The sequence below is a fragment of the Coffea eugenioides genome, chromosome 7 (assembly GCF_003713205.1).
Source record: "Coffea eugenioides isolate CCC68of chromosome 7, Ceug_1.0, whole genome shotgun sequence".
NCBI lineage: Eukaryota > Viridiplantae > Streptophyta > Magnoliopsida > Gentianales > Rubiaceae > Coffea > Coffea eugenioides.
The window spans coordinates 823,645-843,118 of record NC_040041.1 but is presented as its reverse complement, the minus strand read 5'-3'; the positions used below and the strand labels follow the sequence as shown (position 1 = coordinate 843,118).

At 35.9% G+C, this 19,474-nt stretch overlaps 1 protein-coding gene and 2 long non-coding RNA genes across 4 annotated transcripts; 2 read left to right on the top strand and 1 right to left on the bottom strand.

The window, feature by feature from the left end:
- The first annotated feature begins 71 nt into the window (after positions 1-71).
- Positions 72-1,473, top strand: LOC113778758. The gene is made up of 2 exons (XR_003469319.1): positions 72-407; positions 1,214-1,473. It is a non-coding gene; the product is annotated as an uncharacterized LOC113778758 (long non-coding RNA).
- A 2,378-nt stretch (positions 1,474-3,851) lies between these two features.
- LOC113778713 lies at positions 3,852-5,205 on the bottom strand. 2 transcript variants are annotated; one of them, XR_003469309.1, is made up of 5 exons: positions 4,896-5,205; positions 4,744-4,756; positions 4,582-4,669; positions 4,005-4,121; positions 3,852-3,902 (listed from the first exon to the last, which is right to left on the bottom strand). It is a non-coding gene; the product is annotated as an uncharacterized LOC113778713 (long non-coding RNA). The 2 variants fall into 2 exon arrangements; XR_003469310.1 differs by lacking the exon at positions 4,005-4,121.
- A 10,643-nt stretch (positions 5,206-15,848) lies between these two features.
- LOC113777910 (EPIDERMAL PATTERNING FACTOR-like protein 2) lies at positions 15,849-16,766 on the top strand. The gene is made up of 2 exons (XM_027323141.1): positions 15,849-16,454; positions 16,555-16,766. The coding sequence occupies exons 1-2, from the start codon at positions 16,340-16,342 to the stop codon at positions 16,764-16,766; spliced, it is 327 nt and encodes a 108-aa protein (XP_027178942.1). The 5' UTR covers positions 15,849-16,339.
- The last annotated feature ends 2,708 nt before the right edge of the window (positions 16,767-19,474 follow it).

The following is a 19,474-nucleotide window of genomic DNA, read 5'->3' as shown; positions in this document are numbered from 1 at the left end:
GGCATGTTTTCAATTTATATTTGTATTTACTATGTGTTTCCACATTCCTTTATATCTTTGATGCTCTGATCTCGGGCTGTTATGATGACCTGTGTTTGATGCTTATATTCTTTGATAATAGTCCCCAGGTCATTTTCTTCCTAATTGCATTATCCTTTGTATTATTGCCATCTGAAAGCAAATGCATCTTTGTTACCCCAATTTTGGTGATAATACTTCTCCCTTCCCTTGAGACGCAACATGTCCACTAGCCATATGACCTTTCATTTTCCCCCTTTTTTTAGATAATAAATAATCTGAATATCACCTCATTACATAATTAAATGTATCTGTTGTGTCGCAGGGATTGTATCCTGGGTACATGATTTTCTTTGTTCAGTCTGCTTTGTTTATTGCTGGTTCAAGAGGTATGAATATGGTCTTTACTTTGGCATATTGTGCTTAGGAATGTATTTCATCATTTGCCTGGATGTCTAATTTCTTTTGTGGTATAAATAAATTGTTTGCTCTTCATAGTTATTACAATTGAGGCACTTGAATTCTGGTTCTACAAAATAGAGATTCATTTTTAATACAATTGGGTTGCTTGATGTCAATTTAGTTGCTTGATGGCACTTGAAATCTGGTTCCACCAAATCTGATTCCTGTTTAATGCAATTGAGTTGCTTGGGGCTGATTTAGGTGCTTGAAATCTTGTTCATGTTTAATTACAGCCATTGAGGTGCTGGATGTTGCAACCAAAACTTTAGTGTTTTTAAAGCAAATGTGTTTGAACGTTGGGATGTATTCCACTTTTTTCTTTGTCGAACTCATCTAAATTTTTCTGTATCAGAATTTCTTTTTTGTGCTAAGGAAAAAGAGGCACCTGTGATTGTGTGTGTGTTTTTTTTTTCTTGATATACTGTGTGGTTCACGATCATCTAGGCTCTCAATGATTTTAGGATTTTATTGTTGTTATTGTTATTGTTATTGCATATATATTTGTGAACATGCAGATATTTATTGTGTTTGTATTGTTATTCTATATTTCATAGAATATACATTCAATGTCTTATTTGCTATAATTTCACTTTATTTTTGTGTTAAGCAATTTACTTAGATTGCTATAATTTCAAATTAGAGTGACATTAGTTTTTATAATATGGTGCCTATCTAGAAGTGTAGTTCCAGTTTTAACACCAGTGATCATTGCTTCAATTTTGGTAACGTGTAGGTTCTAACACGATTCCCAAGAAGAAGAAGCCAGTCATTGCTGTGAAGATGGTTTTTGAATTGAAGACTACAAGGCCTATCGTGCTCATGTTTTGTTCTAGATGAGAATCGTGCTCATATTTTTGTATAGAACTTTACTACTCTCTATTGTGGATGGGAAATCACTAGTATTGTAACTGAATGGCTTATTTTGGATGGTGCATGGTTTATGACTCATTTGAGGCAACATTTATATATATATGTATTTGGGTTGATCTTCTATTGGAAATGAATGTTGGCTTTCTTTTCGTATGTTGGCTTTTTTTTTCTCCTTGCTACTCAATGAACGTTTTGTGATTGTTGGCAGCTATGTTGCGTAATTAACATTAGATTATTGCTTTTTACAAAAAAATAAATGACAATAAAAAAGTTGTCACTGCCAACAAGTTTCACTAGTGACACCAGAAAGTCGTCACTTTTTATGGATGGAAAACAATGACAACAAAAGTCGTCACTGAACGGAAGCATAATGTGACAACTCCAAGGGTTGACTATGACAAGAATTTAGCCAGCTTAGTGACAATAAAAGTCGTCACACAATGTACAACAATGAGTGACGACAAGAGTCATCACAAAAGCGAAATCGTTTGTGACGACTTTCAACAGTCGTCACATGGACCCCCTTTTGTGACATAGAACTAGTGACAGCTCTATGACAGCAGTAAAAGTCGTCACTGACTTTTTTTGTGACGACTTCTGAATTTTTAGTGACGACTTTTGCCTGTCACAGAAACGCAATTTTCTTGTAGTGAGGAGATTCATCAAAAAGAGCTAAGAAAGAGTATTCATCGCCAAGATATCATCAATATACATTATATTTAGTCATACTTACACAAAATCAATAAGATTCCAACATCAGTACAATGTCTTGTTTTACAACTAAACACTTACCAAGGGATAAAATGCAAAGATAATCTGGTCACAACCAATTGTTTTTTATTTTGTATTGCTAGCAAAAAAGTTAGATATTCCCCTATATATGAAGTTTCACTTGGAGGTTAATCTTTTAATTCCTACAATCCATTTTGCAGTTTCAAGGAATGCTTCAATATGATGCAAAAAATACGAGAGAGAGAAAAACATAAAAAATAAAAACGAAATAGGTAATCTACTAACTTTAAATCTAGAGGAAATAGGATAACCTTCCCAAACAATCATCCTCCACTTTTTTCAAGACCAATAAATAGGGCAAAGCGAGAAAAAAATTACAATAAACTACTAAGGAGGAAGAGGGGGGAATGAAGAGAACACAAAAACATTAAAACACACATTCATGGTTGAATGGAGAAAAGTAGCCTCCTTTTTCCTTGTTCCTTTATCTAGAAATAATATAGAACAAACAAATGCAGAAAAAATCAAATTAATTAGGAAAAAGAAAAGACAAAATCAAATTAGATTAACTTTTTTCCAGGGGAAAAAACAGAGAGTCTAAATAATGTGCACTTTGAGAAAAGAATTTCTCCAATCCTTTGTTGCATATCTTAATATCTTGTAATAAACATTTGGAACATATTAGAGCATAAAAGATAATTATAATTAATATGTTAGACCACCAAATCTAGCATAGGGTGTGTGAAACTACAATACGAAACAAAACAATAGCAACAAAAGCCTGAGGATTAGCAGGAAGCAAAGAACTTGTGTTTGCCAAACCATAAATAGGCATTAAGCACTAAACATCTGAATGCATTTCCAAAGTTTCACATCCAAATTGATTAAGAAACCAAAATTAAAGAAAAAGCCAACTAAAAAAACCGGAAAAAGGAAAAGAAAAAACAAATCCAGATTTTTTCATCAAAGAAAACTATCAAATTCCACATATGATGAATTTCAACCAGCCAAACCTCTTCTTTCTTTTGGGTGGTTCTGCTTAACCAGCAATGCAAAACATAAAGGACCAAGATTGGAACCTAAAATATTAAAATCTCAAAAAAAAAGTCAACATATATAATGCAAATACATGTTAAATAGAAATACTAAAGCAAATCATATGATTTTTTCCCAAACAAAAATTTGCTTGTTTGAAGCAAATCATATCCACATCACGCCTGTGCTACCATACGTTGTGCTATAGCCATAATAAATCTTGGTGAATATATCAACATGAGTAAATGTTTTTTACACCTTGCAGTCTTCAAGGCAATAAAAAAACCCTGATTCCTAAAGCAAAAATATTTTCCCAAGCAACAGTAATATGTCGAGATCTAAAGACACTAAGCCAAGTATAACTGAGCAAAACTTCTCTAGCAAAACTGCTGGATTGAGCAAATATGCAGCCATAATTTCCTAATCTTATACCTGTTAATGGTCTCTAAACACATGCTAGGAATAAACTCACCACATGTAATAGTCTTTTATACACACACATATACATACTTCACCATTGGTCTATAATAATCTGGACTAAACATTTCAATCTTTTGTCCAAGTCAAAACATCATATGCAAAAAACAGATAGACACACAGACCAGGCATTTTTGTAATAACTGATTATCTAGGTGTGATATTTCAAGTAAACCTCTTTTTGTTCCTAATACAAGAAACACACATGGAACAAAATGTTATCCAGTGATTAGCAAATGAAAGATAATGAGCAATTATATCTTAGCAGCATCTTCCAAGGATTTGTGGTAGAGTTCACTAGTTAAATTCTGCAAAATGAGAATCAAGAACCACCAAAATAATTCAGCAGAATGCAGTGTTTTATCACCAAATTACATATACCTTAGGCAGCATCTAGTTGAAGTTCATACAAAGTTGCTCTGTCAATTGACAAATCTTTAACATGTCTTCTATACTTGTTCTTTCCCATGTTAAGACTCCTCTCACTCCACTGCCAATTAGTCTCGCTCTAACTTATTTTGTCTAACCTGTTAACATCTTAATTAGTCATATAATAATCCTTTAATTGCTAAAAATGCCATACACAATATAAACCCAGAAGGAAAACCCGTCTAAAATAAGTTGCATGATAAACGGTAGGAAGGCTACTATTATCAAACTGTTCACTAATGAATTAAAGGAGTGAATTTCAAATTATTAGAGCCGACTTTCACATATCAGTCTATAATTGAGCATAGACATTTCTGATTCATGACATTTGTTCAAAATCTGGTATTTTGATAAAACAGAAGGTTGAAGGGAAAAACTCATCGGAAGACTGCACCTATATAATATTCAACCTCACACTTTTTCTTTTGTCTAAACAAATAAACCAATCAAAATATTATGGTAAAAACCCTGCACCATGACAAAGATTACACATTTGCACTCATGGGAAAAAATCTTAAATAGAAGACCTCTCCAATCTTAAATAGAGTAGCGATTTACCTACATATAACCATTTATAGAATAGCAATGAAGCAGGGTGACAATCTTCTTGGAGCAAGATATGTGAATAAGGCATAGGCAAGACAAACTGCAGACATAGTTCTATTATTTCGACCCATAACATTAGAAGGCATTAGGGAAAAAATTTCTCAAATTTCTTACATGTGTTTTGATGCTTCATAGCCATGGGAAAAATCGAGATATGCATATGGCAAGAAAAACAAGAATAAGTCAGTAATAGAAAATGAAGGATGCAGCAAAGCACATTTAACCATATAGAACCTGTTTTTAATAAGGGATCAACAAAAACTTACAAAATCTAATAAAAGTGTTGGAGGAAATTTGTAATATTTCACCTGCAAGATCAGAAATTTATGTATATTAGACAAATAAAAAATTTAAAAAAATAAAGGGCTAAATAAGTTTTGGCAGGGAGGGAAGAACTTTAAAACAAAGAGCCTCTCTAAGAAGATGAGAGAGGCGGGAAGATGAAGAAAACCATCTTGCTCGTTGTTGTTCTCAGAGAGAGGCGGGAAGATGAAGAAGAAGAGAGAGAGTTGTTCTAAGAGGTTTAGAGAGTGACGGTCGATGAACAAAGAGGGAAAGATGAGACTTTTGATGCATTGAGCCCAACCCCCCGTCAAATCCCACCAGAAAAAGCTGTTACAGAGAGAGGAAGTCTACCCACCACATGTTTATTCAGAAAAGTGAAAAAAAAAAATGGGACAATGAGACTAAAGGGAAGCCTGTGGGTTTCTATCCCACATCGGTATTGGGGGGGGGAAAAGAAAGAGACTAAAGGGAAGCGTTTTTCTCAAGGTGGAGCAAGGTGATTAATTAACTAACAACTAATTGCAACAATTTGGTAATTAATTGTGATTTGTTAGGCAACAAAAAAGTAACAATATTAATTAATTAATTATCAATTAATTGTTAAAAAGGACAACCAAATGTGATTTGATTGGCAACCAAAAAAAAGAGGCTAAATTTTGGCTAATAACTACACATAATTGATAATTAAATGCGATTTGTTGGGTAACCAAAACAATATTAATAATTATAAAAGGCTGATAATTAAATGTGATTTGTCAGGCAATAAAATTGCGAAATTATTACTTAATTAATTAAAAATTAATTTCAAAAAATTGATAATTAAACTTGATTTGTTGGGCAACCCAAAATAAAAGAGAACATTTTTTATAAAATTTGAAAAAAAAATTGTAATTAAATGTGTTTTTTGGGGCAAACACAAAAAAGAAGCCAAAATTTTTGTTAATAATTGCAAAAAAGTTATTAATTAAATGTGATTTGTTAGGTAAAAAAATAACACTATTAATTAGTTATTAACAATGAATTGTAAAATTTTGGTAATTAAATGTGATTTATTGGGTAACCGAAAAATGGAACCCAAATAAAAAGTAAATATATAAATAATTATAACAAATAATAGTGGGGAATCTATAATTAAACATGGTGTGTGGCGTGACCAAATAATAAATGACACTAATGGAAGGGCACCACATTGTTGATTGTTTACATAGAATTAATACTAAATAAAGATTATCGTGGAAATTTGATAATAATAGTTGAATGTCTTCCCCTCTCATTCCAAAAAAACAAAAATAAAGAGCACCAATTTTTTTCAATGAGATTAGCTAGGTTGTCGTTGGAAAAAAATCAAATAAAGAGTAAATTTTTCACAATTGGAGCATAACAAAAGCAATTACAAAAAAGATAACATAATAATAATTAATACAATTAGAGCATAACATAAGCAATTATTACAATAAATAAAAAATAATAATTAATAATTATGATTTATTTGGCAACCAAAAAAAACATTGATAATTGTGAATAATTGGGATACCAATTTTTTGTTAACACAATTTATTGTTGGGAAAGGGAAGAAAAGGCTAAATTTTAGCACAATCCTGCATGCAATTAGAAAACTACCACCTCCCATCCAATCAAAACTCGCCACATCACCATTTTCATGTGCAATTGGGAGGACTACCACCAATCAACGAATCAGAGGACGACAACTCATCAAATTGGAATCAATTGGAGGACTACCACCAATCAACCAATGGGAGAGCGCCACATCAGCAATTGGGTTCAATTGGGGCAATTGCATTCACACATTTACTATATATGTTAATAACACTTTTTTCTAAAAAAAACACAATAATAATTTAGTGATTGTATTTTATATTAAAAGTGAAAACTTGATTATTTTAGTTATATTTGTTTAATCATATTAGATTGTATTCAAATAGCCTTTGTTTAATTATTTTTATGAGTTTCAATTGTGAAGTTACAATAAATAATAATTTGGAGATGTGTTGATATTTTAGCACTTGATTATTTGCTCAAATTTCATTATCATGAAATTATATAATAAAATTTTTTTAACCCTATGGGGGCACCCGTAGGGGGAAGCGGGGCTGGGAAGGGGAAGCCGGGGGTGGGGGACGGGGCGGGCGCGGGAGGAATTAAAATGCAACGGGGCAGGGGTTGGGGGAGATGTCCCCCGCCCCACCCCTGCCCCATTGCCACCCCCACGATTCCAAAACTGCCAGTTCCGATTTAAAGATTGATGGTTCCAATTCTTTCGAAAAGTGGAACCAGAACCTGCCCTTCTAGAAACCGTTACAGTTGTGATCATGATTCATGAACCTTCGGTTTCGGTTCTAATTTTACTCCAGTTGCAGTTCCAATTCTTTTGGGTTACAATTTTGATTTTTTTAGTTATACTTAAACACTTATTATTATAAAATAGATTTTAAAAAATATGACAATGAATGTAGCAAAAATTGAGAACTTTATTGCATTATCAAGTGTAAGAAAAAAGAAAAATAATGCAAATTTTATAAAGAATACCTCATTATTGATTAGATTGTAATGATCTCTGATTTGGGTTAGCTAAGGGATCTAGACTTACTAATGAAATGGAACAATGGCTTGCTCGGATAGGATTGAGTCTGTTAGTATCAGGCGCTGACTATTGATATTGAACTCTAAACTAGCCAAATAAATTTAAATAGCAAATATTTTTTTTTTTGAGGGTTTGAATTGGTTACATACTACCATTTCCGATTCTGATTCATATTTTTAATGAACCTGGACTTTGAATTTTTAGTCATGGTTGTGGTTCTGATTCCGATTGAATAAATCGCTGGTCCACTCTCAATTTAATCTGAATTGTGGCTATCCTAGTTGTGGAGAGGGGGGAGAGGGAATTATAGAAATTGGATAAGAGATTTTAATAATTATATTGAATCTTATATGAGGTAAGTGGAATTTAACTCTCTTTAATATAGGTTTATACACATTTAAAACAAGATGTTTAACTGTATCCAAACACGTTAAAGAATATGCATTTTGGGCTAAGCGAGACCCAACCAAAAAAATTACTTTTACTTCTCCAATTGGAGATGGAGGGGCCATGAAACTAATAGAATCTAGATGTGGTATTAGTATTCTGATTTCAGCCCCATATAAGACCCATTTAGATTGCATTTGGTGAGACTTTTTGTAGAGATATTTAATCAAAAGCCTGGTCTTATTTACCATGCCCATCGCCGAAGCAAAAAGCCAATAGATGGAAAAACCAAAAGTTGAAAAGAAGAGAGAAGAAGATTAAAGAAAATGATGACATCTTGGAATTAATGTAGACTGAACTATATGAATATTATTGACTTGTTATAGTCAACCATTTCTTCCTCAATTTTCCCTTCTTTTTGCCCATGAGCTCAAAATTAACCTGCTAATATAAGTTTATAAATTGAAATACCTTTCTATTGGTGCCTTTCATTGTCAACAACAACCGCAAAGAAAGGGGGTAAAGGGAAAAAAAAAAGCTCTACGATAAAATAACGTATCAACATTCTATTTACATCCGTGGTAAACCACCTTCGAACACTTATATTTTGATGATTTGCCCAATAATTCCGACCACATGCATTTTAGCAACAACTCAAGTGCATTATGGTGTATCAATTTATCCCCCTCAACAAAATTTCTAGGCCTTGTTATACTAAACCACACGGTGCGCAGTAGCATGGAAACAGAAAATACCCAGACAAGCATATGATGCCAAGGGAAAATACTGGGGGGAGGATATAACTGAGGACATTTATGTATTTCGGCGCCGAACAGAGCAAGATACATAGTCGAAAAAGTTTCATATAAGGAAAGCACTGAACTGAACAGAGCAACAAGATACATAATCGAAAGTGATATAGAGCCTAGTTCTAGTACTTATCCACTACAACTTCTTGTTAGAGATTATCTCAGTTCTTAATATGTTAGTATGACTAATTTAGATGAATAGTGAAATTAAAATGCCATGGATACAGTTTTTTAGTGCCTTTTCTCTTGAATACGATAACAGCAAAAGAGACGGGTGATTGTGAAATAAAAAGCAATATGTCGCCAGGGTGAAGAGCATGTTCGACGGAGATAATGGCCCAAATCTTGTCGAAAGTTTCATACCAATGTAATAGGTTTTATAGCCGCATGTAAGAATTACTGTTGGTGTCGTGTCTTCATGTAGTCGATGGTTAGCATATTGCGGAAGGACCTATTCACCAAAGAGCATCCATTGTTAGTTAGGTCACGAAAGAATGAAGCCCATAACAAATTGTATAGAGGAAAGTACTTACCAAGCTGTACTTAGAACAATGTGTATAAAACTGATAGAAAGAAACAAAGGATGCGCAATCGTGCTTTAGGAATTGATTTATGAAGGAGGTGATAGTACATAAGTTAGGCTACTGTCTGAACAAGAAATCACAACCTTCAACATTGGGTGTAATGCTTGGGAACATAGGAAAAAGAAGCGTCCATCACAGGACTCTGAAGTACAGAAAGCCATGGAATCATAGGATAAATTACCCTTGATTCTCAAGAAGACCATGTCATTCTCACGAATCAAATTACCGTTACAGTACAATTCCCAACATTCCTCAAAACATCTATCCTTGATTCTTATGTTCCAGGAGTGAATGCCATTATATAATTTAATTGTTATGTCATCTTGGAATCCAATTGAATCAAATAGAGTAGCTGAGATTTCCTATAGAGGAAAAGCCCCACAGAGAAAATTTTATTATGCGAGGAACAAGCAATCGAAAAAATATTTTTGATTTACTAACTTGTTTGGTTCTATTTGAACAGAAAAGAACAAAACACCACGGTTGCACTACTGGTATGCTTTCAAAACGAGTGATGGGTGTATCTATGGACAAGGCTATAGTGTGAGATACAAAAGATACTTAGTAGCAATACACATAGAAAAGGCAAGATATAAGTATACCTGTGTCTATAAAATAATAAAATGATGCAATTTTTCGTCAAAACTTCAAAAGAATGATCAATAAAATTATTATTAGATATATATAAATAAAAAATTAAATCAAATAAAAAATAATAAATGATAGCGCAGTGGAACGGGTGCACCTGCAAATAGTAGTGCAAGGCGGGGTTGAGGTCGAGGACAGGAGCTATATAGTCAGGGAAGCTTGGGACAGAGTAGGGGCAAGAGAAACTTTTGTAGAACGGGGCAGGCAGGGAGCTGGGGAAGCTTCCTCGCCCCGAAACCGCTTGTTGAAGAAATTATTTGTTACTACTTACTAGCAAGTTTCTTTTGCATATCTCCTGATCTTCTGCACCATGTTTTTTTTTTTTTTTAAAAATTTGGGTACTATTCTTCTAAACAGATTAAGGAGAAAAACATCGACTAACATTATTATTCTTTTTTTTTAATAGCTCAACCGTCCAATTTTATTGAAATTAGTTGGGGAGGTGAGAGCAATTTAATAAAGTATAATTATGAGGTTTCTAATTAAAATTACCCCTTAGTGACATAGATTGGTGGCAGTAGGGTGGGACCTTGGAAGTGAGGCCTACCATTCTCAGTCTGACGAGGGACTTTTGACGGGATGGGACTTGACAATCCCAAAGGCCCAATGGGCGAATCCGACAAAAGAATCGCTTTTGCTTTCGAACTAGAACAGAAATGGAAAGGTCTGAAGGGGCAAAAAATTCGACTCACAACCAAACAACTCCACGTCGGTAACAAATCGAATTTGGGTTCGGATCCCACCTCCACGTTTCCCTTGGGTTTGCGTGCCCCAACAGCAGGGCCGTGTCTCTTTCAGAGGGACTCGGGGCAGGGACGGTTGCACCTGACAAATTTCCTCTTCATCAACACCGCGTAACTTCTTTTGTTCACGGTGTAACTTTTTTTCCACAGGTTGTATTTTCACAATAGATAGTGGTGGGCCCCACACTTGGCGCGGAAATCGAATTACCACTTGTTATCTGAGCCGCACATTTTTTTGAGGTCCAATCTGGACCATGAACCGTGCAGGGACGGTCATACTGATGACCGTCCCTGCCCCAAATCCCTTTCAGAGCTCTAATACCAACGGACGCGGGGCTGGAGCGGTTGTCAGAACAACCGCTCCGGAAGGTGTAACACCATTTATACATGGTGTAACTTCATCTGTATAAGGTGTAACAATGAAACAACGGTGAGTAACAATAGAACAATATTTTTGTGGGTCCCACACGACGTGAAAATCGAGTTACAAGACGTGATCTGAGCCGCACAAATTTTTAAGATCTCATCCAGGCCGTGAACTGCCTGGGACGGTTGTCTCTGGCAACCGCCCAGGCCCCTTGTCCAATACCAACGATATGATTGGCTCTAGACCACGATAAGGAGGAACAAAATTTCAAGGCCTTCGGATGAGTCTTGACCAAATGAGTTACTCGTTATTTATTTTTATGACGAGGGACCGGATGAAAGTTTACATGGCTGAAATTTGAAATCCACAAATTACTACATTCGAGCATTGGACATGTAGAAACTAGCTAGGAAGAACTCGATAGAGCTACTCATTTACCACAATTGCCTAAATGGGGCGGCAGAACAGTGAATCACTATTGAGCCCCGTGATTCAGACGATTAAATGTGTTTAAGTGTCACTTGACACATTGGATTTGGAGGAGAGGGTTTTATCAAACTTAACTACTGGATGCAGTTGGAAATCATGAAGGAGAATGTACATTAATCAACAAAAACAGCTTGTTGACGCACCAATGATTTGGTAAGTCGTACATTTAGGAGCAGATCTCAAACAACAAAGCACGTTTTAAGTTGATTTGAGTATTTTGACATAGACAACGTAATACTACTAATTAAGCTGTGGAAACATGTTTTGACTAGGATGCCAAGGTTCAACATTCTTGGAAGAGCTCTCTGTTGTGCTAAAAAAAAATTTTTTTTTTGAAAAGAAGTCCAGAAATATCTTACATCTCTCCAGTTAAAAACTACAATTAGGATCATTCAGGAGATAATTTAGTTTAATACTGGCAGTTGCTCGGTCAATGAACATCAACTGGTCCATTCTTGGGGTTCATATGAGATTAGACATGACCTAATGAGACGGTTAAGCTACTCTTAGACAGGCTTTAATGCTCGGTTTAGCACTTGCTTCTTCTAAGATAAGGGCAGAATTGACCGTCTAACGACAATAGGTGCTCTATTATTATTATCTCCAGGACTTGGATCGTTAACTTAACTTTCATTCCAGCCGTCAATATCCTGCACGTATTTTTGTTGTTGTTGTTGTTGTTGTTGTTTGAACTATCAAATTTTAAAGTCCTAACTTCATTATTCCTGGCACTAGTTTTCTCATATCGTACCACCACATTTACAGGAAACACATCTTTTTTAGCCACTCATCATGGCTCATGGGATGTATATTCCTCCACCCTTTTACCCAATTGATTCGACTGATTAAATTTGGCACCGTCCGAAAGAATCGACTGCGGAACTAGAAAGGCATGCATGGAAATGTAAGTCTGCATTATTGTTACGCTAGCTGGTATGATGTCAAAATCGGTCATGCAATTGTCTGATACAGACCTATATTATACAATGCACAGGTTTAAATGGCTGCCATTGGAATTGAGATAGAGATGAGGATAGTAGGGCATCTCTCATTGATGATGATACATTTAGAAGGATTCAGAACATTCAACCACCTCTTTATCAGTGTATATGGCAAAATCCCATCTAGTCAGTATCCAAGTCAACTGATACTTTGCCCAGGTCTGTAGCCCGTAAGCAGTCGACGCCAGATTGTGGTAGGATATCGCAATCTACCAGCAATTAAAACTCATATCTACGACAACCCAGATTAGGGTCCTACAGTCGATTAATTGCAGGTTAGATAAATTCGATGACATGGACGAATTGTAAAACAGCGTTCACTGATGTAAGCATCATCGTTTGGTACACACAAGAAGTCAATTTGTAAATGGCGTTTTCCGATCCATCAAATGGTGTCAACTTGTATCTAAATCATCGATTGGACAAACAAATTCAACCTCTGCTCCACCCAGAATTTTTACCACGCACAAGAGTGGGAGTGTGTGTGGGTGTAAAGATGGAGGAGGACATTGCTTTGAATTGCATGACAGGTAGTTTTCAAGGATTTGTAACAAAGGGTAAATCAATTCTTCCGCAAATGTATGTGTTCTTCCAGGTACTTGCAGGCTTGTGACTCTGTTTCTTGCAACAAGTTGGTAATTCTGATAGATTGGCAATTCCTGTTTCATTGAGTTTCATGTCCCCACAAGGCTCAGAAGTAGTAAAGAACAGGAAACGAGTTCCAACGTCGCTAAAAACTAGGATGACAAAAAAATGCGACATGATAAACCCAAGGTTATAAGTAGTTTATCAAAATGGAAAATTTTTAGTGCAGGAAGCTATGTTTCAGTCCTTCAGCACACCTGCAGGTGGTTCTATAGAGCATTAAAAAACGGGTGGTTCCATGTATGTGTAAGTTTATCAGGTTACGCGCTGTATATTCTTTAGTCCGAGAAGCCGGGAGCATGTTCTTGATTCCAGAGGAGACTCCAAGCCCAGAATGGAAGAAAGCAAAGGATTCCAGAGTCAGAAACTGGTATAGTCTTGCAACTAAAATTGGATTTAGAGAGAAGTTAATGGCTTTCTCCTCTGGAAGGAGGGGTAAAGAAGTCATGTCCGATTTGGGATAAAAAATCAGCTTAAACTCGGAAAACTTCAAATTGAAATAAACGATTAGATCAGAGACTGAGTTGAGTTGGCTTGATGTCGGACGTAAACTGTACTATGGAGTTGCAGGAAACTCATGTGTTCCATTCACTTCATGCATCAAATACATATTTGTTTTGAGCAATTAAGCCGAAAAGCACCAAATACTAGTCTGTATTGTGATAGCATCAAACGAAAGCAATATACGTTACCAAATAAATTTCCAGTGATTGATCACTATACTTTAAGGTCACTAAATGCATTTTTGCAAATGCGATTCGGTTCATGCGACGGTTTGATTCACGTTGCGAGTGATTCAGGGAAAAAAAAAAAAGGACGGCAGAGAAAAGCTTTGCGTATTTGGGTACTAATAGAAAAGATCCAGCTTGTGTTCGTCACAGTCAGGCTGAACTGCAAATTTTCTTTTGTTTATTATTAGTGGGTTCATGCCTTACAATCGCTAGGACTTGTAATTACCCAACAAGAGGAAGGCCCATGGGCTGTTCGCAGCACCCAAACACCAAATCTGTACCCCTTTTATAAGGGCAAATTACACTTTACTTTCTTATGATTTAAAATGTTTTTGTACATGACCCTATATAGTTTTAAAAACTGTATATAATCTCTTCATGATTTTAATTAAAGTGTCAAAGTGACGAAATTTGCAATCTACAACGGAGCCACCTAAGATATCAAAAATACTCCTATGTAAAGTTGAACATTATTTCTTAACCATAGGGGGGTTATGTGTATATTTTGAAAACTATAAGGGGTTATATGGTAAAATATTAAATCATACGGGGTTAGTGTATCATGCATATTATGTTTGTATATTTTTGTCACTTCAACCATTTTAATTTTTAAATAAGAGTAATTTTGATATTTTCATAGGTTCCGTTACGAATAATCATTTTCGTCACTTTGACACTTTAATCTAAATCATAATGGGGGTTATATATAGTTTTTGAAATTATAGGGTGGTTATGTTCAAAAACACTAAAACCATATGGGGGTAAAGTGTAATTTGACCAAGAAAAAAAATGCCATTAACCGTTTAGATGAATTAATGCAATTCAACGCCTTCATGCCCTGATAAATTATGGGTTGGAATTATTCAGAAAATCAAAACTTGAAATTATTATGATAACACCAGACCAGTAACGTAGCCTTCAAAGCCCAACTTTTTCATTATTGTAATGCTTCAGTTACTCCAGTCTGCTATGCTTTCAGCAATTGATGCATTTCCGTAAGTGTTGATTCGTACGCTATTTTAACTAAAGTTTTTTAAGTAATTCAGGAAAACATGATAGGGACAAGTCCATATACTAGAAAGATGCAGTTTTTCAAGTTTGTACTTTGTATAGATAATTTGAGCGATGATTTTCGTTTTTTTGGTACTATTTTAGTTCTATTCAAAATGACTTTTTCTGACATTTTTTTTATACGAGTGTGGGGCTTTTTTTTTGCTTTATGGGTTTCCTTCCAAAATTCTATTTAGTCTAATATATACATTACAGGGATATGATTTAGGGGCGCTGCTTCATTTGAGTTTGCGCACTTTGCTTCATTTGAGTTAAAGAGTTTTGACTTTTTGAGTTCATCATAAACTTCTACAAGTATTTTCTTGAGTCAACTTTAGGATATCGCCACATGACATTCATAGATGTGTTTATACCAAGAATTAGAGGAGAAGAATATGGACTTTCCCAAAATTCATCAACAATTTATCATGCTCAAGTCCCATTAAAACCGTCAATAAAAGTACTGCATACCATCAAGGATACAAATACAATCAAATGAATCTCATCAACATTTGGATTTGCAATTTTGCAGAACCAAAAAGAGTGGCGCTAATCCCCGAGCCGCAAGCGGTACAAGAAATCTCCAGCAATGGGCAAAATATACAGCACTTTGGAAAGCGAAAACACCCCCAAGAAATCTTAACAGCTATAGTCAGGTGTCCGTTAGGGTGTCTGGACGTGGGTAAGAGTGGCCTCTTGCTGTTTTGGGGCTTTGTCTTGTTTCCTCCAAATATCAAATGTACAGTTGTACACCCTCCACTTTCCTCTCTATCTCTTGTTGCTATCCCATGAACCGTGATCTATAAGGCTGATTAGTAGTAATATACCAATTTTTCCTCATCAGCTCATCATCATACCATATCTGGCCCTATGGAATTCTGAATTCTAAATTCTAATACTACTGCTGGATGCTAATGGGCAATTTCTCTCTTTCTTCCATTATACTACGTACGTTCAAAAGGTCTGGACTAGTCTGGCTCATGGAACGAGGTTAAGGTTCTTCCCTTTTCGCACCTCTCTTCCCTTTTGCTTGCTTCTCACAACTTTTTGAACTTACTGCCCAAACTGTTTTGTCCTTCCACGTTGTTCCATCATCTGAGATGATCAGCACTCTAGGAATCCGCAGCTGGAGAGCGACCTATGTTAGTATCAGCTTATTCTTTCCCAATTTCACTGACGCTTCCTTTTCTTTCATCTCTTGTTAAACTCTTCTGCTGATTTACTTCACATCTCTATCATCAACACTGCCTTTCCAGTTCCCACCTCCTACTTAATTCCCTCTCCCTCCTTCCATCTTTTTCTCATCGCAATTTCCCAACTCCGCCAACTCTCAAAACTCTCATCTCTTCTGCTCTATACTTTCTCTGAAATGGGTAGCCGTCAGGGCCTCACATACAGCAGGCTTCACCATTTTGCCATTTCTGTTCTCATTCTCCACCTGGTTTTTAGCTCATCCCACCTGCGAATATTGTTCAACGCTGAAGGTAAATTTGTTTGCCAGTTAAAGCTTTTAATTTCTCCCACTCAATTCACCAATTTTGAACTTCAGTTTCAATATGTTTTTTTTTTTGGCTTTTTCTTCAGGTAGACCAATAGCTAAAACTGTTAGCAATTCAAAGATAGGTTCGAGGCCGCCGCGGTGCGATCGGAAATGCAGCGCTTGTGGGCACTGCCAAGCTATTCAGGTGCCTACAAATCCCCAAATCAGAGACGGGCACCAGAATTATCCCAGAAACTCCACCACTACTGTTTCCACGATTTTTCATTCCAGAGGAGATGATTACTCAAGCCCATGAACTACAAGCTTCCATGAGTTGGAAATGCAAGTGTGGAAACCTCATTTTCATACCCCTGATTTCTCTTCTCATTTTATCTTTCCATGTTTTTGTTGTAATCCTGTCAAATTGTATATCAGTTCCTAAAACCGTAATCATCAGTTAGTTTTTGAGGAAATGTCTTAAGGAATTCCAATATCAGGAACAAACCATAATTCCCTCAGAAATCAGAGACTACGTTAGCACAAAAGTTTCAAAAAAATGAAATGAAAATTGGAGATTCAGATCAATATCTCTACTGATAATAAGATGAATGGGGACAAAATCTTAATTTTATGAAACTTGGAAGCTTGAATAAAAAATGGGTTGTACAAGTAAATGTAAGATCCCAGCATATCCTGTACAAGAGAGAAAATACTGTTGATTCTTTCATCTTACACAAAAGAATGCAAGAATCATGAAGTGCGACAGGTTTGATAGCTCACCTGTGTATCTTCGTTGCCCCTCCAGTAGACGGTTCTGTTGTTAGAGCCCTTATTAGCCTTCTGTTGCTCTAGGCAAAAAGAATCAAAAAAAAAAAAAAAAAGAGAAAAAAGAATTGGAACACAAATCTATACCTAATTTAGATTAATTTTTTTTATTATAAATAGAAGAATTTGAATTCGAAACCACTAACTTGTACTCCCTCTCTCCAATCACTCCCTCTCTCCAATCATGCAACTTATCTCTCGCCCTCAGTTTAGATTAACTTTAACAAAATGCAAGTCCAACTTAGATGGAATTTTTAACTGCATTAAAGAAATTTTGATGCATCCGCACTAAAGTTATCTCTACCCAGTTATATGTTGACACATCATCATCATCAGTATTGGCTAGAGTTTTTTTTTTTTTAAATAATTGTCATTTTGCTGGTATCAAAATTCAAACGGAAGCCTTTTTTCGAAAACGAAATAAGACACACACATCCAACTAATTAAATTTGGCTGAGAGTTAAAGCTAAGAAGACCTAAGAGGTAACCTAAGGGGGCCCCACAAAGCCTGTGGACCTTAAGTCCAGGTTAAAGAACCCACATCCTAGCGATGTGGGAAGGATGCCCCTTCCCCCGCGAAGCAGATCGCACCACCTGAATGGTTGTTTCTTTTTTCGAAGACGAAATAAGACACACACACCCAACTAATTAAATTTAACTGAGGGTTAAAGCTAAAAAGACTTAAGAGATAACCTAAGGGGGACCTACAAAACTTACCTGTCCAGCCAATTGGTGACAGGAAGATAAACCTGTGGACCTTAAGCCCAGTTAAAGAACCCACATCCACATCGCATCCTAGCGATGTGGGAAGGACAAACGGAAGCCGCAAGGTGGTGAAAGAATAATAGTACCATTAGCACAAAGGGTAATGCCCTGCATTATATATCCAGAAAACTTCCAGGTCAAGAGCAGTTTTTTCACTGCGTAACTGGCTTCCTCCTTCTTGCTTGCTTAATCTTCCCACCTCCCGAATTAGGCACGATATTTCCTGAGTTAAGCACGTACGCTGTACATTTATCTTGTACACTTTCTTTACAACTATTAAGTTTTTCCAAAACATTCTTAAAAAGAAAAAAGAGTTGCAAATAACTGTTATCCTCTGTTATGCGAAAAATGTTGATCTTGCAACCACCCCGATTAAACGTACGCTGGGCTCCTTTTCTCTGATGAGCAATGAAATCTTGTGTCAGTAATGAATGCTTGCTACTAGTTCTCGATCATTGAGGAATGCATCACCAGCCCGATGAATAAGTTAAAAACTTTCATCACAAAAAGAAGCAACTTTTTTTTTGGCCCCAGGAACTGAAGAAATCAGAGAGTTGGTGATGCATTCTTCGACAGGTGGCCAAGAGTTTAGAAATGTGACAAGAAAAGTTCGTTTGATCGTCTTCCAAACAGTTGCAAGCAAGGAAGCAGAACCATTCTAGCAATAGATGTAGAGGGGTCGCTAATCTTTTATTGATTTGATAATCAGGTAGAGAGACATTTAATGGAAAATGGAAAGAGTTCCCACTGAGAAATCTGTTATTTCCGCTTTCAAATATACAGGCAAAGACCGTCTACTAAATTTATCCACTGTGCGGCATGCATGTCAATAAGCAATTCAGCTCAGGTTAAATCAATTTCTAACCCACTTGGCTAAAAAAGAAGCCATGCTTGAATCTTTTTCTTGTTTAGAAATGCAAAAAATTATGATCAACAAAATTTTCATTCTCAGGATTTTCCTTCACATCAGAACCAAACACTGTCGTTTGTTGCGAAATCCAGACATCTTCAATAACAAGGTGAATGTTTAACAATAGAATATCACGCTGGACAACGATAAAATCGAATAAATTGGCTGTCAACTTGGGAATTCAAATTGTGTACAAAACGTTGTTTGTGAAACAAGACACAGCTGCATGCATGTTGTCCCATGCTTCAATAGAGATGATCCATTTCCAGGCCAGGGAAAGATCAGCATCACAACATCAATTGTGGACAATCATCGGAACTAGCATATTATTTTCCAAATGCAAAGATATTACCCGAATCGGATGCGATGCATTCGGACAAATGGGAACTGTGTGGCTCATGTGCTGCTGAGATTCCCGAAGACCTTTTTTGCTTCTTGTTTTGGGCTCGCTTTGCTTACGTTTTGGATTTTTTTTATTTTTTATTTTTTTGCTTTCCATTATCTGGGTAGTTTCTTTCATAAAT

Coding starts and splice junctions, on each gene's coding strand:
- LOC113777910 (XM_027323141.1), top strand. CDS start 16,340: ATGGGTAGCCGTCAGGGCCTCACATACAGCAGGCTTCACCATTTTGCC. Junction 16,455..16,554: donor AATATTGTTCAACGCTGAAG/GTAAATTTGTTT, acceptor CTTTTTCTTCAG/GTAGACCAATAGCTAAAACT.